Source organism: Coregonus lavaretus (assembly GCF_964263955.1).
Source record: "Coregonus lavaretus genome assembly, chromosome: 9".
Classification (NCBI taxonomy): domain Eukaryota; kingdom Metazoa; phylum Chordata; class Actinopteri; order Salmoniformes; family Salmonidae; genus Coregonus; species Coregonus lavaretus.
The window spans coordinates 12286972-12313078 of record NC_139996.1 but is presented as its reverse complement, the minus strand read 5'-3'; the positions used below and the strand labels follow the sequence as shown (position 1 = coordinate 12313078).

Below are 26107 nucleotides of genomic sequence, written 5' to 3'. Positions count from 1 at the left end.
GGTTGATTTTCTCTTATCCAATCACTAAACTTCCCATATTGATTCATATTGCATGCTAATATCAGTCTCATGACTTGAATGGGATTTGTGCCACAAATGCTAAGACATTAGCATATGGAAACAGTGCCAGGGAAACTAAACCAACGCATGGATTGCTGTCATACCTTGTCCATAGACTGCTTACATGGTAAGGAAACCAATGTAATTTCTTTTATTTGGGTCAACTATCCCTTTAAGCCGAGCCGGAGGAATCAGAGGGGGTAAACACGTGAGAATGTAACTCTCTTGCAGCCAGCACTCCTATGATAGAATCCATTACCCGCTCTCATGTGTACATGTTCAGTGATCCAAACCGTCTCCAAATAAGTTTCCCTCACAACCTCTCCCTCACACACGGCAAGCTTAAACCAAATTGACTTTACCGATCTGAATTATGAAGATACCGATATCATGCATAAAGTTATTTACCCCTCTGAAGAATTGGAATAAGTAATTTCCTCATATGGCGATACGGGGGAACTAATATGAATGCTAATAGGATTAGAGACTGCATTAGTGTCTGATAAACAATTTACAGGCCTCAGTGTTCGCTGGGGAATACACACTCTCCTGGCTACACACACACACATACACACACACACACACACACACACACACACACACACACACACACACTCCTGGCTGCACAGGAGGGAATGGGAAGATGCCAATCCAAAAAGAGAGAGGGTCCGTTCCAGCTTCTCCTCTCTTTAGACCTCCTTATCTCCATTAACCCCTTAAGCCCCCAGCATCATTAGAACTAGATCAGACCATGCTGTTACATTCTAGCATGATAAACAATCTAGCATGAAATATAATTATATCATGAAATACAGTATCTACAAATTGCAATGTCTTTTGGTTGTCCTTTTTTGGCGTAGGTATTGATATTTCCCATGATATTTAGCCATTTTGCAGTTAGTGCTGGGTTTTTTTTGGGCCGAATTGAGTCATTTTTTCTTCCAGTTGCTTCCTTCCTTCTGCTTACAATGTTGCAAGTCATCCCCCATATTTTCAGCTCATTGACTTACGTAAGGTTTGCTTTAAGTGCTCTTTAAAATTGTGTTTGAAATGCCATAATGTTTGACATATGCTTGATGATGTGTGTGATAAGTTTGTAAAGCAACCATTGCAAAAAGTATCCATTGAACTTTTTAAGACTCAAGATGGAGATAAACAGAGCAACTACATCTGAGCAATCAAGAAAATAAATAATAAAAGTGAAAGCCATACAAAACAGTGTCAACACAAATTTCAACAACAGAGCAATAGCCCTGAGATGTACATTTACTTGTCAGAGTTCTCTTCCCTTTTTGTGCTACCTGGCTGCCAAGGCATAGCGAATCACTGCTCTCCTTCCATTGCTTATGATTGGGTGACATCTTGTATGTTTACAACTAGGCTGGCTGACATAATCATATCCTTCCCCTCCTTTTGTTTCTTCGTCTCCATCCTGCGCTAAGTGCCCTTCACATCTCGGGTTTCTTTCTTCATTCACACTTCATTTGTGTGTCCTTGTTAATGGTCTATGTGGTGGTATTTGAGTAATGGGGAAACTTTGATGTACAGCGTTTGACAGTCACTGTTACCAATTAGAGTCCCCCTGTGTCATATATGTAGAAATGTCTTCCATCTTGTTTTCTAGTGGCATTTGTCTTCCCAATACAAACCCAGTGGACAATTTACATAATCTCAGTTGCGTGACCTCATGGGTGGAATGTTATTAATATTTTTCATAATTTCATAATTAATAAACATTGTTTTTAACAAATAACGCAGAAAATCCAATGTTTCTATGTCAAACGGTTTTGTTATATTTCAGTCTTCTTTGATGTATATAAAGTGTATGTAATACATTTCAACTCTATGTCTGACATGGTACAGGCGTCTGCTTTTTTTGAAGCCCATAACCATGTGTGTGAGGTGTATTCTTTTGTTTCAAAGACTACCAAGAAACACTCTGTGTGACCCTGATTTAGCCCACTGCAGTAAAATGTTTAACAGTAGGACAACAACATTGTGTTTGTGGGCCTGGTCATCATTACATGCAATGAAAACTGAATGAGCAAATGGCAAATACTATAACTCTCTTTCACTCATTCACCAAATATGGATTTTATATCACTGTATTGTCCTATGTCCCTATTTCTCCCTAGTTGAAACTCTGAAGGGCCAAGCTTTTAAACCAGTCTTTGGTGTATGCTACTCAGATCCCTACCAGCCGCTTGGCAAATACTTGTGTTTTTCATAACTTTTAATCATATTATTAGATCTGAATTAAAAGCCAGACAGAGGCCTCTCTTTTAAATGGTGTCTCTTTTCAAATGGTGTCATAATTATGGAACACAGTGACACTGGAGCACATAGACATAATTAACTGAAATCAAACTGATTGGAGTGATGATAGCCTCTATAATGTCAATTTTAGTGCATTTTTACACCGTGTTTGAACGAAGTGTAAATGTGTGTGTGTGTGTGTTACAGCATCGTCTAGATAATTAGCTCTCGTGGGACGGCAGTCTGAACAGCTAAAGGACAATCACAGCCATATGAGATGTTAAACTGCTGCTCGCTGCCTCCGTCTTTTACTGTGGCCTAATTGTTTTCTACAGGCCAGGCAGGCACTTCATCTTGTACCTTCATAGGAATGACTAACTCTCACACAAGCAGACGTACTGATATTTTGTTGAATTGTTAACCATCTCATATGATAATTCAGTGGCTCACTAAAGCACATTTGAAAGACAGGGCTCTTATTGGAATTGATAGTGGGTGGTTGTATAATGTTGAGTGCCGATGGTGGCCCTCTGTATTGTTTAATTTTGGTAATTGAGTTTTGCATTCATTCAAGACAAACACAATTGTGTGGACTTGTGTGAGAGATGATTCAGATTTGCATAGCCTAGCATCTGGAATTTAAGTTCCTATTGTATGCACCCATGACTGTAAGTCACTTTGGATAAAAGTGTCTGCTAAATGGTATATATTATATTATTACTTCAAGATATCTGAGCAGGATTAGAATAGAAGATATTGGCCTACGTATTCTGTTTTTTAAAAAAAACAACCCTTGCAGTGCACAAAATAACCATAACTCTCCATAGATGGGTTGGTACTTAGACCCAAAAAGTAATGTATTTTCTCCTGTGTTGTCAGAGCCGGGCGTCAGAGGTGGATCCAGGAGGAGAGACAGCGCCAGCAGTAACAGAGAGATTGGAGGGGTCACTGGAGCCAGAGAGACCAGGACCAGAGAGACCAGGACCAGAGAGACCAGGACTAGAGAGACCAGGACCAGAGAGACCAGGACCAGAGAGACCAGGACTAGAGAGACCAGGACTAGAGAGACCAGGACCCAGAGAGACCAGGACCAGAGAGACCAGGACCAGAGAGACCAGGACCAGAGAGACCAGGACCAGAGAGACCAGGACCAGAGAGACCAGGACCCAGAGAGACCAGGACCAGAGAGACCAGGACCCAAAGAGACCAGGACCAGAGAGACCAGGACCAGAGAGACCAGGTCCAGAGAGACTATAAGACCTAGTGATACCAGCCATGATTCCAGTGACCAATATAGACCTCAGCCCCATCCCCACTCTCACTGCAGATACCATTCCTAGTCCTATCCCCAGTCCCAGCCTCAGTGATGGGGAGACCTACTGGCCTGCTGTGATCTGCTGTCCCTGGAGAGTGTGAGTGACTTGCACCATACACACACATTACAGGGAGGTGAGTGAGTTCTCCTCTACAAACACATCTCAAGGAGGGTGAGTGACTTCTCCTATATTTCCAGTATGCATTACAGGCCAGTGAGGCAGCCATCTCAGGGAGGGTGAGTGACTTCTCCTACACACCACATTACAGGGATGTGATCAGTGTTTCCCCTGGTTTGGTGCCATAGGCAAACACCCTGGTAAAATGCTGAAAGCTGCACTCACATTGAGAATTTGAGCCTTTTGGTGATGCTTCCTCTGCTATTGAGTCCCTTTCTTCTTGACAGCATCCATTTTGTTGATAGCCTATTCCATTTATGGCACCTGGGCCCGGTCTGATAAAGCCACGAGAAGCTGTAAGAGATAGGCCTAGGTGAGGCTTTCACACACCAAGACCTCAATCTAGCCAAGATGTACCTCTCTAACCAAACGACACAGATATTCCCCTGTTAACAAAACATTCATGTCTCACCTCAGAGCTATCCAGTTTCATTTTCGCAGAAAAAAGGAGCGCTTTATCCAGAGATCAGAGGTCAGCCAGGAATATGGAACCATGGCACCTCTCCAATGAGCAGCCAGGCCATATTGTTGTTTCAAACATCGGGCAGAGCGCTCGTCTAATCATAATTCCCCTGACCTTGATGGCCCTCGGAGGCTTTGACAACGTGGGGCCATGGTACAGAACAGACGCTCTCTTTCACGCCCGCCACTGCCGATGCCAAAATGGCTCTTTCATTCCTCAAACAATCATACGCTAGAGCCTCTGAATGGAAGGGCAGATGACAGAAGCTGTGGGTTGTCTGGTTTGAGATAAGTGCTTTATTCTAAACTCCAGAAGTGTGTGGTCTGACCCTAGTGTATGTCCTGACTAAGGTGTTATTTTCTTCTTTGCGTCTCATTTAAGCCCCATTTGAATACGCTCATCACTGCTGCAGCCATGTTGTCGAAATCTCAATTAATATCTTAATTTCTCATAGTTCTTTCATTAGTTACCAAAAGAGCTATTAGCGTATTTTTATTTCAGGAGTGTTTTGTTTTGGGGTGGAATCATAAACAGAAATCCTCAACAAAGAAGAAATCACTACTGTTGATACACTTGCTTCATATGTTTATACATCTTCAATGTATAGTGTCTTCATAATGCATTTTGTAGTTCTACAACACCATAGCCGCGGGAAGGAGGGATGCTGAGGGTGCTGCAGCAGCCCCTGGAAAATCTGAATAATACAACAATTAAAAATAAATATATATACACTACCAGTGAAAGGTTTGGAGACACCTACTCATTCAAGGGTTTTTCTTTATTTTTACTATTTTTTACATTGTAGAATAATAGTGAAGACTTCAAAACTATGAAATAACACATATGGTGTAAAACAAATCAAAATCAAAATATATTTTATATTTGAGATTCTTCAAATAGCAACCCTTTGCCTTGATGACAGCTTTGCACACTATTAGCATAAAGTTAAGTACTTAAGTAAAAAATACTTTAAAGTACTACTTAAGTGGTTTTTTTGGGTATCTGTACTTCCTATTTATATTTTTGACAACTTTTACAATTACTTCACTACATTCCTAAATAAAATAATGTACATTTTACCACATACATTTTCACTGACACCCAAAAGTACCCGTTACATTTTAAATGCTTAGCAGGACAGAAAATGGTCCAATTCACACACTTATCAAGAGGAAATCCCTGATCATCCCTAATGCCTCTGATCTGGCGGACTCACTAAACACAAATTCTTTGTTTGTAAATGATGTCTGAGTGTTGGAGTGTGCTCCTGGCTATCAGTAAATTTAATAAACAAGACAATTGTGCCGTCTGGTTTGCTTAATATAAGGAATTTTAAATTATTCATACTTTTACTTTTGATACTGAAGTATATTTTAGCAATTACATTTACTTTTGATACTTAAGTATATTTAAAACCAAATACTTTTAGACTTTTACTCAAGTTGTATTTTACTGGGTGACTTTCACTTTTACTTGAGTCATTTTCTATTAAGGTATCTTTACTTTTACCCAAGTATGACAATTGGGTACTTTTACCCACCACTGCTTATAGCTGTATTCCGTTTATTTATATTTTTAAAAATGCAGCCATCACCATGCTTGAAAATATGAAGAGTGGTACTCAGTGAAATGTTGTGTTGGATTTGCCCCAAACATAACATGTTGTATTCAGCATAAAAAGTGACATTCTTTGCCATATCTTTTGCATTATTACTTAAGTGCCTTGTTGCCAACATGATGCACGTTTTGGAATATTTGTATTCTGTACAGGCTTCCTTCTTTTCACTTTGGCATTTAGGTTAGTATTGTGGAGTAGCTGCAATGTTGTTGATCCATCCTCGGTTTTCTAATATCACAACCATTAAACTCTGTAACTGTTTTAAAATCACCATTGGTGAAATCCCTGAGCAGTTTCCTTCCTCTCCGGCAACTGAGTTAGGAAGAACACCTGTATCTTTGTAGTGACTGAGTGTATTGATACACCATCAAAGCCTAATTAATAACTTCACCATGCTCAAAGGGATATTCAGCGTCTGCTTCTTTTTTTAAATCTACCAATCGGTGCCCTTCTTTGCGAGGCATTGAAAAACCTCCCTGGTCTTTGTGTTTCAATCTGTGTTTGAAATGTATTACTCGACTGAGGGACCTTATAGATAATTGTATGTGTGGGGTACAGAGATGGAGTAGTCATTAAAAAATCATGTTAACCACTATGATTGCATACAGAGTGAATCCATGCAACTTATTATGTGACTTGTTAAGCAAATGTTTTACTCCTGAATTGATTTAGGCTTGCCATAACAAAGGGGTTGAATACTTCTTGAATCAAGACATTACAGCTTTTTATTTTCTATTAATATAAACAAATTCTACAAACACAATTCAACTTTGACATTATGGGGTATTGTGTGCAGATGAGTGACACAAAATCTCAATTTAATCAATTTTAAATTCAGGCTGTAACACAACAAAATATGTAAAAATTCAAGGGTTATGAATACTTTCTGAAGGCACCGTAAGACAGTTCCATCACATTGAACATAATACCAAAGAAACTGTCATTGATATCCTCGTTAGTAGCATAGACATACTGTAGCTTAGACATGCCTCAGCAAAAATTGACTTCACTAACTACTGTGTGATTAGAGAGTAGGCTATAAGCCCCCACATTTCCCTTTCCATCTCACTAGACTGTTTAGGAACATTTAATTTTCAGACAGAATTATTGAATCATGACTGCAGGGTGAACAGTAGATTTTAATAAGAGTTATTAAAGGGAAGTAGTGTCCTCATGGGTTTCTGTTGTTATAGGTTTAGTCCCAAATAGCACCCTGTTCTCTAATAGGGCTCTGGTCAAAAGTAGTGCACTATGTAGGGAATATGGTGCCATTTGGCACGTAGCCATAGTAAATCATTTAGTGCCTCAGGTGTTCCCTATGCAAATCCCTTCTAAATGGAAATTGGCTACAAAGGCTCATAGATTAGAAGGGAATACTCTCTCTAGTATAGCACTATTATTTTATTTTATCCCTGAATTATTTTTAATTAATGCTGTTGCTAATAACCTTAATCAAATAAGATGAAAACACTATGATGGATAAGACAGCTTATCACATTTAATTGAATGATCAAAGGCTTGCCTTTATCGCTCTTGTTACTGCAAAATAATGCACTGCATAAACAAGGAAAGTCTTCATTGTTGGATGCTTTAATGATTAAAAAGTGATGTTGATCTCTCAGGTTCCTTTGGATCAATATTGGTTGGGGTGAATGTTCTTTTTTTTGTCTAGGTTGGTTAAGGGACACAGAGCACTGATATACACATGAGGGGACCAGGCTCTTGTTCTGTTTAGATTGCGGTTGTATAATATGTGCATGATACTCACCCTGACTCTCTCGCTTTTTCTTGCTATCTCTCTCGCTTTTTATCTGTATGTCCTTTAACTATTCTTCTTTCTTTTGTATTCTACAAAGTCCCTCGTTCCGACGCATCTCTCATAATTGCTCAAGCAGAATGTAGAGTTTCATTGCGTGCCGTCCTTGACGGAATCGAGTGTCCCGTAAACACACGGCTAATTAGCCAGCCGATTAATACACAAAAAGGGGGACTAGCTACTCCTCTACTCCTGAGTGGAAGAGAGGTCGGACGCCCCCCTCTGCCTCTCGAGCTGTCAGTGCATCCGAAGCTCTCATTGTGTTTGAAGCGAGGGAGAAGAAAAAGAAGGGAAAGTGAACGGTGTGAACAGATAGAGGGGTGGAAGTGCAGGGCAGGCTGGGAAATGGCTTTGTTATGCTAAGAGCTGGCCACATTGTTCAGCCGAGGTAGAGGAGCCCCATTCATTCATTACCCCTCTTCAACAGTTTATTTTATTATCTTATTGGTCCTTATTTAAGGGCTGTGAATGTGAAAGGAAGGAATGGTGATGTCGTATGGAGAAAAGGAGTATAGGTCATTTCAAGTACTTCTATTTCCACATTCCTTGGTTTGGTGAATATTTCCCTTTTGTTTGTGGCTGACTAATGATTTTCCTGGTAATCTCCATCAACATAAATTAAAACCAAATTAACTTTAAAGAGTTTAAATTCATAGAGCGTTATTCCAAAAATTCATAGAGCGTTATTTTTAAGACTTAAACAAGTAAATGTATGCAAATCGTAATTTTTTCTATCACGTTGCGCCTGTACAAAAAAAGAAGTAGTTTACCTTTAATTCTCCTCTGGATTGAATAGAAGTAAAGTTCACACTGTATATAGCTATATCTGTTCTTAGGTGGCTAATGAGGAAAGTAAAGGCACCCTCCTTCCCTCTCTCTCCTGGGATATATTACTACCCCCCTCCCTGACAAAGCATTGCCATTGTGTCCATTTCCAAACAGCGAGTGTCCATCATAACACTAGGGGTTTCTACCATGATGCTCTCATGCTGTGGAGAGGATTGGCTGCTAAGAGAGGGGTTTTGATATTGTATTTGTATTTATCAAGGATCCTCATTAGCTGCTGCCAAGGCAGCAACTACTTTTCCTGGGGTCCAGCAACATTAAGACAGTTATATACAGTTAAAAATATTACATGACATTACATTTCATAACACTTTCCCTAATACATTATTGTGTGTTCCCTCAGGCCACTATTCCACTATCACATATGTAATGGAGGGCTACTCATGAACTCTTGGTTTTCCTTATCCCCTTTGGTTTTTTATTTTTTATTTTTTATTTTGTTTTTGTTTTTTTAAATAGATGCTGTTTACAAAAAGTGACATAAACAATGCCAAATTGAGGTGGTACATTTCACATCTGAAAAAATATAGATATAGTTGGGAAAAGAGGGCTTAGAATTGACAGGATGGTGAATAAGGTAACATCCAGTAGGATAGAGCAGGAGTGGGCATGTTAAAGGAATACTACACTCAAAAACGATCTATTAGTATTTTGTTCATTAGTCCTCTGTTACAGTTTTTCTCGATTGCTAAGACACATTTCTTGAAAGCTGCTCTCCTTTTCTCTTAACTGTGAACACAAAACCCAATTTTCAAGCTACATTCACAAAACCTCAGACTCTTCTTGCAAAACCAAACTTTCACCTCAAAACAGTTCAATCTGTGCTCAAAACTGAACTATGTTGTCAAATCGTGCCCCGAGTCAATCAAAATAAAAAACACTACTGAACAGTCACTAAACACTACGTAGAAAAATAGAAAACACAATGCTCAGGACATGAAGCTGGAGAAATAAATGTTTATTGTTCACTGTAGGCTAAATGCATGTTGCAAAACAAAAAAAAACTGTGCATTTAGCATTTGTACAAAAAGACAAAACAGAAATCTTGTGCATTTACATGTAGCACTTGTAAAAACAAACAGAAATCTTATGCGTTTGCCACTTGTGTACAGTAAGCCCATGTAAAAATAAAGTACAAAAATATACAAATAAGTGCATTACTCAGCCACAGCATCATGCCTCCGTACTGGGTCAGGCCACAGGACTTCATCCACATCACAGGCCACATTTTGTCTGGCCAGGCAACGGGGGAAAAAACCCCTGGCAAGCCGTATCCAGGCTTGGCATGCCTCCACACCTATGTCACCACAGGCAAGTCCCATGGCTTGCAGGAGATTTACCCTGGTGTAAAGTTGGCGTTCATATACCTTCCACCGCCATGAGGAGAAGAATTCCTCAATGGGGTTTAGGAAAGGGGAGTACGGTGGAAGGCAAAGATTGATAAAACCTTGGTTCATATTGTACCACTCTCTAACCTGGAGGGCTCTGTGAAAACTCACATTGTCCCAAACAACAACATAGATGGGATGCTCATCCTGCTGCCCTAACAAAGCGTCTCGCATGTGATTGAGGAAAATGAGGAGCTGGTGAGTGTTGTAGGGCCCCAGGTTGGCATGATGGTGGACAACCCCATGATTGCTGATGGCAGCACATAATGTGACATTGCCACCACGCTGCCCAGGAACACCAACAATGGCCCGATGGCCAATCACATTACGGCCTCTCCTTCTCCTTTTGGTGAGATTAAACCCAGCTTCATCCATGTAGATGTATTGATGGGGTCTTTCCATTGCATCCAGTTGAAAAACCCTCTGTAGAAATAGATATAGTTTTGTAAGTGATACGGAAAAAGTGATTTAGGCCACTACAGTAAATCACTACTTAGAGTAATCAACATTGAATGTGTCTGGATATATGCCAACCTGTACATACTGGAATCTTTGCTCTTTGACTCTGTCTGAGTTGCGATCAAAGGGCACTCTGTATAGCTGTTTCATGCGCAGTCTGTTGCGCTTGAGGACACGATCAACAGTAGAGAGGCTGACACTGTTGATACCCTCAAAATTTAAATGGTCCTCAATGATCTTCTGCTGAATTTCGCTCAGTTTAATGGCATTGTTCTCACGGACCATATCAACAATTAGGGTCTCTTGGTGTGGGGAGAACATACCTGTCCTCCCACCCCCATGTGGCAGTCTTTCAATTCTACGAAAAGAGAACATGGAGTTACAAAAAATATACATGGAATACTAGGCCTACAAACAGTTAGACCAACCCTCCATTACAATACTACAGTACATTGGTACAGTGATGTACTGAAACATATATTTACTTACAGTATACTGTGGTACAGTATATAGTATGTCATACAGTAATTGCTGTCAACATTTACATACTGTACTATAATGTCAAAAAAAGGTAATTACCTGTTCTCTTCTCTAAATCTTCGGATTATGGTGGACACAGTGAATCTACTGATGTTTGGTTGTACCCTTTGTCCAGCCTCCCTCATGCTCATACCATGGACAAGAACATGGTCAATCACAGTAGCTCTGATTTCATCAGATATTACTGTTCTTTGTCTTCGCTGACCACCTCGACCACCTTGACCTCCTCTCACACGAACTCTTCCTCTCAGATTTCTATCCGTTGTAGGGCCTCACAAACCAGTGCTCTCTGAACTGGCTTACTGTATATGTTCCCTCACATCATTAGCCACAAGTGTGATCAATTTTGAGTTGTTGTGTTCAAGTGGTGACACCTGTGCTCTAATTGTGTTTGACTTTTGTCACCTGTGCTCACCATTATGCAGCACGGGTGCATCACAATGAAAATGTGTTGGCAAGTTATGTCTAAACAGGTGAAAAGTGCTTATGGTTTTGCCAAAAGAGTGATTGATTCAATCAGTGGGTTCAGGCAACTGAGCATTTGGTTCAGACAATAGGGTTTAGTGTTTTAGCAATTGAGAAAAACTGTAATACAATCCTCCCAAAAATGTGTGGTTTTCAAGATAGAGCACTTTCAGTAAAGAGCAAAAAACTTGCCTTGATTATGCATTTTGTAATATTCCTTTTACTGTAGTATTCCTTTAATATTAATAACAACCCAACAGAGAAAACAACTCCTCCTTAGGATTTTTCTTCCTTCCCTGTGTGCTCACTTAAGCCATAAGAGGTGTGCTCTGATTTGTTTATGTTTCTGAAGGAAATCACACAACATGGTAATTGGAGAGAGAGACAGAGACAGAGAGAGAGAGAGAGAGAGAGAGAGAGAGAGAGAGAGAGAGAGAGAGAGAGAGAGAGAGAGAGAGAGAGAGAGAGAGAGAGAGAGAGAGAGAGAGAGAGAGAGAGAGAGGAGAGAGAGAGAGAGAGAGAGAGAGAGAGAGAGAGAGAGAGAGAATTTGAAAGGAAAGTTTGGGAGATGATCAGTAGTAATTAAACAATGAAAGGATTTTACTCTTGCTAATGTAGCTGGTAGAAAAAATGAAATAATTAAACCATAAATCAAGCTTCCTCATTAATCAGTAGCGAGCTGACCTTAGTCTTTGCTCGTCTGACTGTAGACTGTAAATAAAGATGTCAGTTTGAAGATGAAAGCAGTTTAGTCTCTGAAGTCCTCTGAAGTGTGTTTTGGGAAGCCTTTGAGAATTTAGACAGTCTTCTGTAATTTTTGGTTCGAAAAATTAAAGGACCTTTTTTATTTTAAAATCCAAATATCCTATAATGGAGATAGTACAGTTATTTGCCACCAATGTTGCAAAAACACAAAAACATCTGATGCTAATGCTACGTTTTGATAATTTTTCAGTTGTAGAGTGATGGAGACGGCCAGGAAGAAGATACCAGAAGTGTGGCTGCCTCCTCTGTCACGGTATGCTCAGCATTCTAAGAGAGTAACTACTGTCTATGCATTACCCCAAAAACGGTATTTGTGTTTACAAATTAGAAAGAGAGGCGTTTGAGAGAGAGAGAGAGAAAGAGAAAGTGTGTGTTTTTGTATGTGCATGAGTTGGTGTGTGTATGTGTATATGTAAAAGTGTGTGTTAGTACTTGTGTGCGCGTTCCTGATAAGACAGCATTCCAACTGTCAGAGTGTGTTAGTGAGGCACGGGGGAGGGGGGGCGTCAGTATTCCAGAGCTGCCAGCAGGAAGAAATGGAGACTATTTTCCCCCCACGCCGTTCCCATGGCGATATCCCATAATCACTCCCGTCCCCCTCCTTGCGGGACACGGACTCATTTGCTCATTGCTGTGACAGCCTCCTACCTCTCACTGGCTGAAACCAGCAGGGGCCTGAGTGAAGCCACTGGTAGAAATAGCAGTGGAGCTCCTATACTGAACAACGAGGGAGAGAGAGAGGGAGGGAGAGAGGGAGAGGGGGGAGAGAGGGAGAGGGGGGAGAGAGAGAGAGAGAGGGAGAGGGGGAGAGAGAGAGAGGGAGAGGGGGAGAGGGGGGAGAGAGAGAGAGAGAGAGGGAGAGGGGGGAGAGAGAGAGAGGGAGAGGGGGAGAGAGAGAGAGAGGAGAGGGGGAGAGAGAGAGGGAGCGGGGGAGAGGGGGGAGAGAGAGAGAGAGAGAGAGGGAGAGAGAGGGAGGGAGGGAGAGGGGGAGAGAGAGAGAGAGAGAGAGAGAGAGAGAGAGAGAGAGAGGGAGAGGGGGAGAGGGAGAGAGGGGTGAGAGAGGGAGAGCGGGAGAGAGAGAGGGGATGAGTGATAGATGTCCCCACAGTGGGGTAATTAGAGAAAGGTACCCACGAGGAGGGGGTAGGACAGAGATGGGTCCCCACAGTTATGTCCATCATAACACTAGGGGTTTGTGGCCATAATTAGAGCTACTTTACTACCAGTATGTGTTCCAGCAGCAGTGTAGCTTATTTCAATTGAGTACAGAATGAACAACAAAGACAGAATGCAACATGAGATTTTATTAAATAGTTTGGGGAATGGCCTCGTCTCTGAGGGAAGATCCTCGGCACCAGATTATGTAATGGCAGGTACCCCCCCCCCCCCCCACCCCCACGTGCCTTAAGGTTATTATACAGTACATTCGGAAAGTATTCAGACCCCTTAACTTTTTCCACATTTTGTTACGTTACAGCCTTATTCTAAAATGGATTAAATCGTTTTTTTCCTACTCATCAATCTACACACAGTACCCCATAATGACAAAGCAAAAACAGGTTTTTAGATTTTTTTGCAAATAAATAACTTAAATATCACATTTACATAAGTATTCAGACCCTTTACTCAATACTTTGTTGAAGCACCTTTGGCAGCGATTACAGCCTTGAGTCTTCTTGGGTATGACGCTACAAGCTTGGCACACCTGTATTTGGGATGGTGCCAGGTTTCCTCCAGACGTGACGCTTGGCATTCAATCTTCGTTTCATCAGACCAGAGAATCTTGTTTCTCATGGTCTGAGAGTCCTTTAGGTGCCTTTTGGCAAACTCCAAGCGGGCTGTCATGTGCCTTTTACTGAGGAGTGTCTTCCGTCTGGCCACTCTACCACAAAGGCCTGATTGGTGGAGTGCTGCAGAGATGATTGTCCTTCTGGAAGGTTCTCCCATCTCCAGAGAAGAACTCTGGAGCACTGTCAGAGTGACTATCAGGTTATTGGTCACCTCCATGACCAAGGCCCTTCTCCCCCGATTGCTCAGTTTGGCCGGGTGGCCAGCTCTAGGAAGATTGTTGGTGGTTCCAAACTTCTTCCATTTAAGAATGTTCTTGGGGACTTTCAATGCTGCAGACATTTTTTGGTACCCCTCCCCAGATCTGTGCCTCAACACAATCCTGTCTCGGAGCTCTACGGACAATTCCTTCGACCTCATGGCTTGGTTTTTGCTCTGACGTGCACTGTCAACTGTGGGACCTTATATAGACAGGTGTGTGCCTTTGCAAATCATGTCCAATCAACTTAATTTACCACAGGTGGACTCCAATCAAGTTGTAGAAACATCTCAAGGATGCACCTGAGCTCAATTTCGAGTCTCATAGCAAAGGGTCTGAATACTTATGTAAAGGTATTTCTGTTTTTTATTTTTAACAAATTTACCAACATTTCTAAAAACCTGTTTTCGCTTTGTCATTATGGGGTATTGTGTGTAGATTGATGAGAATTAAAAAAAGAAAAAATCAATTTTAGAATAAGGCTGTAACGTAACAAAATGTGGAAAAAGGGAAGGGGTCTGAATACTTTCCGAATGCACTGTAGCTGGTGGTGTTGGGGAGGTGGATGGTTGTCAAAAACTGTTACTGAAAAACAGCAAGTGAGAGAATGAGGTTAAGTTGACAAATAAATACATCCCAAGATTTACACCCATTGGTTGGTTGAGAGGAAGGTGATAATTGCAAAAGTGAGCCCATAGGTTGGACAGCAAGCGTGAGGAATGTGCGTTATTGTGGCGTGCTTATCGGCTAGAAGATAAATAGGTGAATGACATTCCACAAATGGCTAATAGGAAAGTTTCAAGTTTCATTAGTCGTATGTACAGGATACACATTGTGTATACAATGCTTACTTGCAGGTTCCTTCTCAACAATGCAACAACAATAAGAAATAATAAAATATAAGAATACGAACATAAAGTAAATGGCTCAGTAGAATAGAACAGGAGAAGAAACAAGACTCTATGCTGATGATGATACCTTTGAGTTCATTCCCACTATGCCCCTAGAATAGGAAACAAAAGTGAATTATGTTATGCTACTGGATGAAGTTAAACAAGCATTCAGACCAGCCTTCCTAATTAAACTATCGTAACCTACATATGATTGTCTATTTCTGTATATTGGCTTTTGAAAAACTTTGTGGAGATCTCTCCAGTTACACCATCATTATGAAAGCAATCATTTTCTAGAATTTCTTCACTTTGTAAGTGTGGAGTATTTAAGACTCAAACACAACAACATTTGAAACTGTGCAGGGGGTTCACATACTTTTCTACACTGACTGTATGTCCTCTCACTTTCTCCCTCTCCTTCAATTTTCTCTCATGGTGGTGTTGTTGTCAGGCTGAGGGCTGAGGGACAGCCTCCCTGAGTGAGAGGTCGAGAGGGTTTTATAATTAACGTGGAGCTGACATCTGCATGGTCAGTGTAAACAGGTGAGCTGTGAGGAAGAGGCCCTTCCTGGCATGCCACTGATTAAAGCCTGGCTCTGCTTCTCTGTGGTTCTCTCTCATTCAAGCTGTCCCGCTGATCAGTAAACCCCACTAATGGCATCAACCCCCCCGCCCAGCCCACAGGCACCGAGAAAGGACAAACATATCACTGCTACCTTACCTTACCTGACACCCTAGACCCACTTCAATTTGCATACCGCCCCAATAGATCCACAGACGATACAATCGCCATCGCACTGCACACTGCCCTATCCCATCTTGTCAAGAGGAATACCTATGTAAGAATGCTGTTCATTGACTATAGCTCAGCCTTCAACACCATAGTACCCTCCAAGCTCATCATTAAGCTTGGGGCCCTGGGTCTGAGCCCCGCCCTGTGCAACTGGGTCCTGGACTTCCTGACGGGCCACCCCAGGTGGTGAAGGTAGGAAACAACACCTCCACTTCGCTGATCCTCAACACAGGGGCCCCACAAGGGTGCGTGCTCAGACCCCTCCTGTACTCCCTGTTCACCCATGAATGCATGGCCACGCACGCCTCCAACTCAATCATCAAGTTTGCAGACGATACAACAGTAGTAGGCCTGATTACCAACAATGACGAGACAGCCTACAGGGAGGAGGTGAGGGCCCTGGAGGAGTGGTGCCAGGAAAATAACCTCTCCCTCAACGTCAACAAAATGAATAAGCTGATCGTGGACTTCAGGAAACAGCAGAGGGAGCAAGCCCCTATCCACATCGATGGGACCGCAGTGGAGAAGGTGAAAAGCTTCAAGTTCCTCAGCGTACACATCACTGACAATCTGAAATTGTTTACCAACACAGACAGTGTGGTGAAGAAGGCGCAACATCAGGAGGCTGAAGAAATTTGACTTGGCCCCTAAGACCCTCACAAACTTTTACAGATGCACAATTCAGAGCATCCTGTCGGGCTGTATCACCGCCTGGTACGGCAACTGCACCGCCAGCAACCGCAGGGCTCTCCAGAGGGTGGTGCGGTCTGCCCAAAGCATCACCGGGACACCTACAGCACCCGATGTCACAGGAAGGCCAAAAAGAACATCAAGGACATCAACCACCCGAGCCACAGCCTGTTCACCACGCTACCATCCAGAAGGCGAGGTCAATACAGGTGCATCAAAGCTGGGACCAAGAGACTGAAAAATAGCTTCTATCTCAAGGCCATCAGACTGTTAAATAGCCATCACCAGCCGGCTGCCACCCGGTTACTCAACCCTGCACCTACATTTACATTTACGTCATTTAGCAGACGCTCTTATCCAGAGCGACTTACAAATTGGTGCATTCAACCTTATAGCCAGTGGGATAACCACTTTACAATATATTATTTTCTTTTTCTTTCTTTGGGGTGGGGTAAGGGGGGGTAAAATGATTACTTTATCCTATCCCAGGTATTCCTTAAAGAGGTGGGGTTTCAAGTGTCTCCGGAAGGTGGTGAGTGACTCCACTGTCCTGGCGTCGTGAGGGAGCTTGTTCGACCATTGGGGTGCCAGAGCAGCGAACAGTTTTGACTGGGCTGAGCGGGAACTGTGCTTCCGCAGAGGTAGGGGGCCAGCAGGCCAGAGGTGGATGAACGCAATGCCCTCGTTTGGGTGTAGGGACTGATCAGAGCCTGAAGATACGGAGGTGCCGTTCCCCTCACAGCTCCGTAGGCAAGCACCATGGTCTTGTAGCAGATGCGAGCTTCAACTGGAAGCCAGTGGAGTGTGCGGAGGAGCGGGGTGACGTGAGAGAACTTGGGAAGGTTGAACACCAGACGGGCTGCGGCATTCTGGATGAGTTGTAGGGGTTTAATGGCACAGGCAGGGAGCCCAGCAAACAGCGAGTTGCAGTAATCCAGACGGGAGATGACAAGTGCCTGGATTAGGACCTGTGCCGCTTCCTGTGTAAGGCAGGGTCGTACTCTCCGAATGTTGTAGAGCATGAACCTACAGGATCGGGTCACCGCCTTGATGTTAGCGGAGAACGACAGGGTGTTGTCCAGGGTCACGGCAAGGCTCTTTGCACTCTGGGAGGAGGACACAACGGAGTTGTCAACCATGATGGCGAGATCATGGAACGGGCAGTCCTTCCCCGGGAGGAAGAGCAGCTCCGTCTTGCCGAGGTTCAGCTTGAGGTGGTGATCCGTCATCCACACTGATATGTCTGCCAGACATGCAGAGATGCGATTCGCCACCTGGTTATCAGAAGGGGGAAAGGAGAAGATTAGTTGTGTGTCGTCTGTGTAGCAATGATAGGAGAGGCCATGTGAGGATATGACAGAGCCAAGTGACTTGGTGTATAGCGAGAATAGGAGAGGGCCTAGAACTGAGCCCTGGGGGACACCAGTGGTGAGAGCACGTGGTACGGAGACAGATTCTCGCCACGCCACTTGGTAAGAGCGACCGGTCAGGTAGGACGCAATCCAAGAGTGAGCCACTCCGGAGATGCGCAACTCGGAGAGGGTGGAGAGGAGGATCTGATGGTTCACAGTATCAAAGGCAGCAGACAGGTCTAGAAGGACAAGAGCAGAGGAGAGAGAGTTAGCTTTAGCAGTGCGGAGAGCCTCCGTGACACAGAGATGAGCAGTCTCAGTTGAATGACCAGTCTTGAAACCTGACTGGTTTGGATCAAGAAGGTCATTCTGAGAGAGATAGCAAGAGAGTTGGCTAAAGACGGCACGCTCAAGAGTTTTGGAGAGAAAAGAAAGAAGTGATACTGGTCTGTAGTTGTTGACATCAGAGGGATCGAGTGTTGGTTTTTTGAGAAGGGGTGCAACTCTCGCTCTCTTGAAGACGGAAGGGACATAGCCAGCGGTCAAGGATGAGTTGATGAGCGAGGTGAGGTAAGGGAGAAGGTCACCGGAGATGGTCTGGAGAAGAGAGGAGGGGATAGGGTCAAGCGGGCAGGTTGTTGGGCGGCCGGCCGTCACAAGTCGCAAGATTTCATCTGGAGAGAGAGGGGAGAAAGAAGTCAAAGCATAGGGTAGGGCAGTGTGAGCAGGACCAGCAGTGTCATTTGACTTAACAAACGAGGATCGGATGTCGTCAACCATCTTTTCAAAATGGTTGACGAAGTCATCCACAGAGAGGGAGGAGGGGGGGAGGGGGAGGAGGATTCAGCAGGGAGGAGAAGGTGGCAAAGAGCTTCCTAGGGTTAGAGGCAGATACTTGGAATTTAGAGTGGTAGAAAGTGGCTTTAGCAGCAGAAACAGATGAAGAAAATGTAGAGAGGAGGGAGTGAAAAGATGCCAGGTCCGCAGGGAGTCTAGTTTTCCTCCATTTCTGTTCGGCTGCCCGGAGCCCTGTTCTGTGAGCTCGCAATGAGTCGTCAAGCCACGGAGCAGGAGGGGAGGACCGAGCCGGCCGGGAGGATAGGGGACATAGAGAGTCAAAGGATGCAGAAAGGGAGGAGAGGAGGGTTGAGGAGGCAGAATCAGGAGATTGGAGGGAGAAGGATTGAGCAGAGGGAAGAGATGATAGGATGGAAGAGGAGAGAGTAGTGGGAGAGAGAGAGAGCGAAGGTTGCGACGGCGTATTACCATCTGAGTAGGGGCAGAGTGAGTAGTGTTGGAGGAGAGCGAGAGAGAAAAGGATACAAAGTAGTGGTCGGAGACTTGGAGGGGAGTTGCAGTGAGATTAGTAGAAGAACAGCATCTAGTAAAGATGAGGTCAAGCGTATTGCCTGCCTTGTGAGTAGGGGGGGACGGTGAGAGGGTGAGGTCAAAAGAGGAGAGGACTGGAAAGAAGGAGGCAGAGAGAAATGAGTCAAAGGTAGACGTAGGGAGGTTGAAGTCACCCAGAACTGTGAGGGGTGAGCCATCCTCAGGAAAGGAACTTATCAAGGCGTCAAGCTCATTGATGAACTCTCCAAGGGAACCTGGAGGGTGATAAATGACAAGGATGTTAAGCTTGAATGGGCTAGTGACTGTGACAGCATGGAATTCAAATGAGGAGATAGACAGATGGGTCAGGGGGAAAAGAGAGAATGTCCACTTGGGAGAGATGAGGATTCCTGTGCCACCACCCCACTGACCAGATGCTCTCGGGGTATGCGAGAACACATGGTCAGACGAGGAGAGAGCAGTAGGGGTAGCAGTGTTTTCAGTGGTAATCCATGTTTCCGTCAGCTCCAAGAAGTCGAGGGACTGGAGGGTAGCATAGGCTGAGATGAACTCTGCCTTGTTGGCTGCAGAACGGCAGTTCCAGAGGCTGCCGGAGACCTGGAACTCCACGTGGGTCGTGCGTGCAGGGACCACCAGGTTAGAGAGGCAGCAGCCATGCGGTGTGAGGCGTTTGTATAGCCTGTGCGGAGAGGAGAGAACAGGGATAGACAGAGGCATAGTTGACAGGCTACAGAAAATAGTTCAATAATGCAAAGGAGATCGGAATGAAATGAACTAAACATCTGGGAAAGCGAGAGAGCGGGGCCTCCCTCACTTACGTTTCACTGAAACACCCAAATATAACTCTCCCAACTTCCACCTCAGAAACTATAATTGTTGTAAACTACAGCGGTTCAATGTTTTCTAGGAATAGACTAACTTAGTTTATTCAGCTAGCTAACTTGGTACAGTATTCTTCCGTGAAAACCGTCCAGGGCACCTAGTCATATGACGCCACAGCCAACTAGCATGCCGGCCTCCAACAACACGGTTTAGCACCAATACTCGGCCACAACAAACCACCAGTGTGTCAACACGCCAAGCAGATCATTCGTGTCCATGTCTAACGTTGTGGGTTAGTCCCGACAGCTTGAGCGAGTCCGTCGTCAACTTATTCAGCCAGTTAGTTAGCTAGAATAATTAGCATACTAGCTAGCCATTGCTTTCTGCCAACGAAGAAACCCGTCCTCCCACGGCACGAACACACAGAGAGAGCCAAGCTAACGTTAACTAGTCACCCATGTCCCGAATTCCCTTGAACGACTCTGGCTACCAGTATGTAAAAACAAAACACAAATGTAGGTTATAACTTACCCCTAGCAGCTACTGTTAGCTAGCCAAGTGCAAAGCTAGCCACTGAATCGATTCGGCCAGTTCGCGTCTGTTAGCTAGGTTGTTCCAGCTATTGTTTAGTAGCTATCCAGGTAGCAACAAGCTAGCTACATTTCGAGCACAGTAGCTACTTACTACCTAACATTAACGCTTCAGACAATGAGGTTAGAAAAACAGCTGAATGGTAGGCATTATTGTATGTAATTATTGTAGGCAGCTAGCTGGCGTAATTACAGGTACTCTCAGGCGTGAAACAACTATCCACAGTTGCTAATAGTTACCAGTAGCTACCCGCTAGCTAGTCCAGGTAGTGGGTTAGCTAGCTTCGTGCTTCACCGGGCTCAGCCGAATACAATACTTACCTACAATAATTACATACAACAACCCACGATAACTACCTACAATACCTAACTACAATCTAAATACATAGTTTAAGCTTTACTCGACAAAGCTTAAACTATGTATATAAGCTATATAGGCCAAGCTTACCTCCCGCCAGAGAGAGACACAACCTCACACGACGACGACGACACAGGAATAACACATAGACATGGAATCACTGGTCACTTTAATAATGGAACACTAGTCACTTTAATAATGTTTACATACTGCTTTACTCATTTCATATGTATATACTGTATTATAAACTGGGTGGTTCGAGCCCTGAATGCTGATTGGCTGAAAGTCATGGTATATCAGACCGTATACTATGGGTATGACAAAACATTTTGCCTCGTTGCGTCGTGCCTGGGAACAGCCCTTAGCTGTGGTATATTGGCCATATACCACACCCCCTCTGGCCTTATTGCTTAATTCTATTCTACTGTATTTTAGTCAATGCCACTCCGACATTGGTCGTCCTAATATTTATATATTTCTTAATTTCATTCTTTTACTTTTAGATTTGTGTGTATTGTTGTGAATTGTTAGATACTACTGCACTGTTGGAGCTAGGAACACAAGCATTTCGCTACACCCGCAATAACATCTGCTAAATATGTGTATGTGACCAATAACATTTGATTTGATTTGATTTGACATAACAGAGAGGTGGTAGGGTAGTTGGGATGGGAGACTGTGGGATGGTGTGATATAGTAGTTATAGTAGACCGATGTTCAGAGAAGTTTAAATATGATTCTACAACCTAAAGAAAACACAAATGTTTTTAGATGGTTTGCACATGTGAGTGCACTCTGTAGCTCAATTGGTAGAGCATGGCGCTTGTAACGCCAGGGTAGTGGGTTCGATCCCCGGGACCACCCATACGTTATAATACAGCTAAATGGCATATTATTATATTATATTATAAAGATACATGTGGCACTGTTTGTTAGATTGTTGCACTACTATTCAGAGTAGCAGTGTTTGACAATTCGTCTTTGCCTCAGCCTCAAATGCTGAAAATCACAATTTCCCCTCAAATTAATCTATAGCCTTGATTTGCCAGCTTAAGTCAGATTTGAGTTGCCTCTCTTTTGCCCTGGAGGGAGGACGTGCTGCTTCTACCACAGATTCCCTGCCTGCATGTAGATCCTTAACTACTTTGTTAGTTGGCTTTGTTTGTTTATTATCAGGACTAATTTCCAGACTTCCCATTGATAATAGCCTTTCCAGTGTGAAGATTAAGGGAATGTCTTCCCTACTCATCACATGGTAATATGAGGCTCATGAAATGTTCAGAGACACTGGGACTGCATCCCAAATGGCACCCTATTCCCCATATAGTGCACTACTTTTGGCCAGGGAAGTAGTGAACTATATAGGAAATAGGGTACCATTTGGAACACAACCCAGGAGAGACTTCAGACTGGATGTGTGCTCCGGAAGAAGACATCTGAGGATTTTAGGGAAAATGACATGAAATAGTTGACAGAAGTGTTTTGTTTCTCCTCTCCTCTCCTCTCCTCTCCTCTCCTCTCCTCTCCTCTCCTCTCCTCTCCTCTCCTCTCCTCTCCTCTCCTCTCCTCTCCTCTCCTCTCCTCTCCTCTCCTCTCCTCTCTCTTTCTCTTTCCTCAGTCTGTGTTCCGCAGGTTCCGGTTGGATCCTCTGGAAAAGGACTGGCTATGATCCTGTGCCCTTGGGAACACCACTGCTCTCCGACAGCTCCTCACACAGGACCCCCAGCCTGGCCATCAAGAAGGTACTACCTCCCCCTAACCCCCACCCTCTACCTCATCCTCAGCCCCATCCCCCTAACCCTCACCCTCTACCTCATCCTCAGCCCCATCCCCCTAACCCTCACCCTCTACCTCATCCTCAGATACCAAATATAAGGCTATGGACTAGGGTAAACCTGTTTGATCTGGTCTGTCCAAAGCCATCATTTTGACTGGCACATTTTTCAAACCCATCTCCCATTGTGATTGACACTAAACGCGCACACACACACACGCACACACGCACACATGCACACACGCACACACACACTCTCTGGCTTCCTATAGGATTCAGCATGGTGGCACTGGGGAGCTGCTTCTGCTCATTTAGGATCAGATAAGAGGGCTTCTGTTGATGGGGTTGATGGGCAACTGAGGCTACTGAGATTGAAAGACAAAAAACAACACCAGGAAAGGTTAGCTTGAGCCCTTATCAGTCAATCACATCAAGCTTTGTCAGACAGTGTTATGAATTGAACTGGCATATAGTTGCTGTCTTGTCCCCCAACTCGCCCCCTCTTGAGACATAAAGCTTTCATGGACCATTTCACCTCCACAAAAGCTGTCAGATTGCAAGGTTGATGTCATTGACCTTGTTTTAAGATGAGATCTTCAGATAAGGACCCTCTGAAAGCCATCTGGTAGGCCTACTTGTATTCAAGGAACTGCTTATAATACAGTTAATGTAGAGTACATGTAAAAGTAATGACATATACCATAAATAGTATGGTAATAAATTAGACCCATTTATTTTAATCAGATGCCTAACATTTACACCCTATTCCCATGTGTTTGATGCTCTCACCAGGACTTCATCACTGTAAGTAGCCTACAGTATGTTGATACCCCTTCTTTCTCTCCCACTATAATCCCTTCCTCTATTACTTGGCCTGCTGTCTCTTATGTTGGTAATGCACATAGAAAAGCCATTCAGATACAGTAACTGATGCTGTTTTGTTTAAGTTCTGTAATGTGATGTATTAGTACCCATAATTGTATGTGTAATACTGTATATCCGCAACTATTGTTCTGCAGCTTTCAAACTATATCTCCTAGCAACCAATTCCATGAGCAGCATCAGTTAAAGGTGCAATATGCAGAAATTGCTCCGCCATTTCCTGGTTGCTACAATTCTAATAGTTCGCCTAATTTCAGTTTATGTGAATAAAAAAAGCAATGTGTGTAGAGAATCATTGTACCATCTAAACCGCTGTGAAAAATATTTTCAATAACCAAAAATATTGTATTTTCAGCTGTTTGAAGCTGGTGTATAAAACTGACAGTAAAAGACGCAAAAACTAAATTTAAGAACGGGAAGCATAGAAATGGCACAAATAGAACAGATCTACAGCTTCTCAGACTTGCTTTCATTGAGAATGACAGATCTATAATTTACATTTCTATGTGAATTTGGTCGGGTCGACCGAAAAGTTACATATAAGCAGCTTTAAGAAGAGCACCTCCTTAAATGTGATTGTTTTGTTAAATTATTTTGTTATATGTAAACAGTTTAGTTATTTTTGTGCATTGCTATGTTCTGCTCATCTAGAGGAATCACAAGATACTTTACTTTTGTGGAAATAGTTTGATTTTGAGAGATGTTGACAGATTGATCGATTTGGTTCTGGCAAGGCTAATCTGCCGAATCATCAGACAAGACAAGGCAGGAATTGGATAGGGCACTATAAACAAACACAAAATCAACAGAGGGAGAAAGATGAAAGATTTCTCAGGGATTTCTGGTGGATAGTTCAGGCCTTGATAGGGAAACAAGCATTCAGATAAACAATCAAACAAGCAAAAGAGCACTTGGAGGTGGGAGCATTCTGAAAATTTTGAAAATATATAATGTGTACTGTGTTGTTTAATTAAAAAAACATTTAATATCTTTATTTGTATTATTCATAAAAGTGCATTGTTTAAAAAGTGCATTTATCTATAGGTGCATTATTTAAATAAGTGCTATCATCAAGAGACACATGCACATCATTATAGAGCAGAGTGCATTGTTCAAAGAGATCACCAAGGAGATGAAGATGGATGCATTCTTTAAGCATTGTTTCAATGACCTTGGCTGCATTCCAAACACGTAAAAGACACACCCTCTCCCCTCAGCCCTCAAATTAAGTGGACACTTCTGATGACGTATCATGACATATGATAAGTTGACACTTGCAGGGCAAGGGGCGAGGGGAGAATGAATTCATTTTAAATAGACCGCCCTTGCCCGGAAAGTCGTCACTCGTTCGTTCCACAGTTGTGTTTTCAGTCATCATGGAACCACCGGTAGCTGTTGTGTGCTTTATATGCGCTACAGTCAATTATGATTGCATTTAATATCTTGGCTAGAAGACAACGCCTCCGCAGACATCGAATACTAGCAGTCAGATATCAGGTAAATCGGAAATTGCAATGTATAAGTGTGATGTCAGGGAAAGTTGTATGCGCTAGCTAATGTTTCCAAAAGCTAACCAAACAAAAACATCATTACGTTTTCCTTACACTTGTATGTTGACTTCTCCATATTGATGTTGGTTTTAAGTTTTGGCTGACTTTTCTTAGCGGATGTACAATCATCGCAAATTGAATTATGGGGCGTTTCTGGCCGCGGGGATTCTCCCAAGGGCATAAGGCGAGGGTAAGTGGAGGAGGGTGTGTCTTTTACACGGATGCTTGGCACACAGCTCTCCACAAGGGCAACGATGAACTTAAAATGTCAGGAAATAGAACATTGAGGCAATTGCACATTGATTCCACCCACAAACATAACATTAATATTTATAATAACGGCACTGTGATGGTTCAAGGTTCAGAGGCCAGTCTGGATACATTTGTCCAGTACTTTAACCAAATGAGACCTCTTGTTGCCGAACTCAAAACCTCTCCACCAAAACTGCCTACAACAGCCTCCACTTCCTCTGTGTCCCAGGATGTAGTCCCTAGTGTCCCTCTCCTTCCCCCACCTGCAGCAGACATAGCCCTCAGCATGCCGCTCTCACATGTGACACCTGCAGTATCACAGCATCTCAGAGAGGAGGAGATCAGCCTGGTGCTTCAGCATAGGGATGAAATCTGGGAGTTGCTGTATGCTATCAGGTGCGTTGAGGAGGACAACCAGTCCCTCAGGATGGAAGTGTGCAGAGTAGGAGAGGAACTGTCCACCCCAGTCAATATAAGCCATCTCAAGGACCTGCAGAAGGAGCAACAAGATCTGAGGCAGGAATTGGTCAGCCACCACCACCCACTCCGTAAAGATTCCAGTAAAAACCTAGGACCCAGCAAACT

The 26107-nt window shown here is 43.3% G+C and overlaps 1 protein-coding gene across 1 annotated transcript in view; it reads left to right on the top strand.

Moving 5' to 3' along the window:
• LOC311134865 (uncharacterized protein) overlaps nucleotides 1-26107 on the top strand; it is a gene marked incomplete at its 5' end in the record, with an annotated part of 64292 nt that overhangs the window by 7783 nt on the left and 30402 nt on the right. Inside the window, one exon of the mRNA XM_084168638.1 lies at nucleotides 22697-22806. Coding sequence (XP_084024764.1) covers nucleotides 22697-22806 — 110 coding nt within the window. The remainder of the gene's footprint in view (nucleotides 1-22696; nucleotides 22807-26107) is intronic.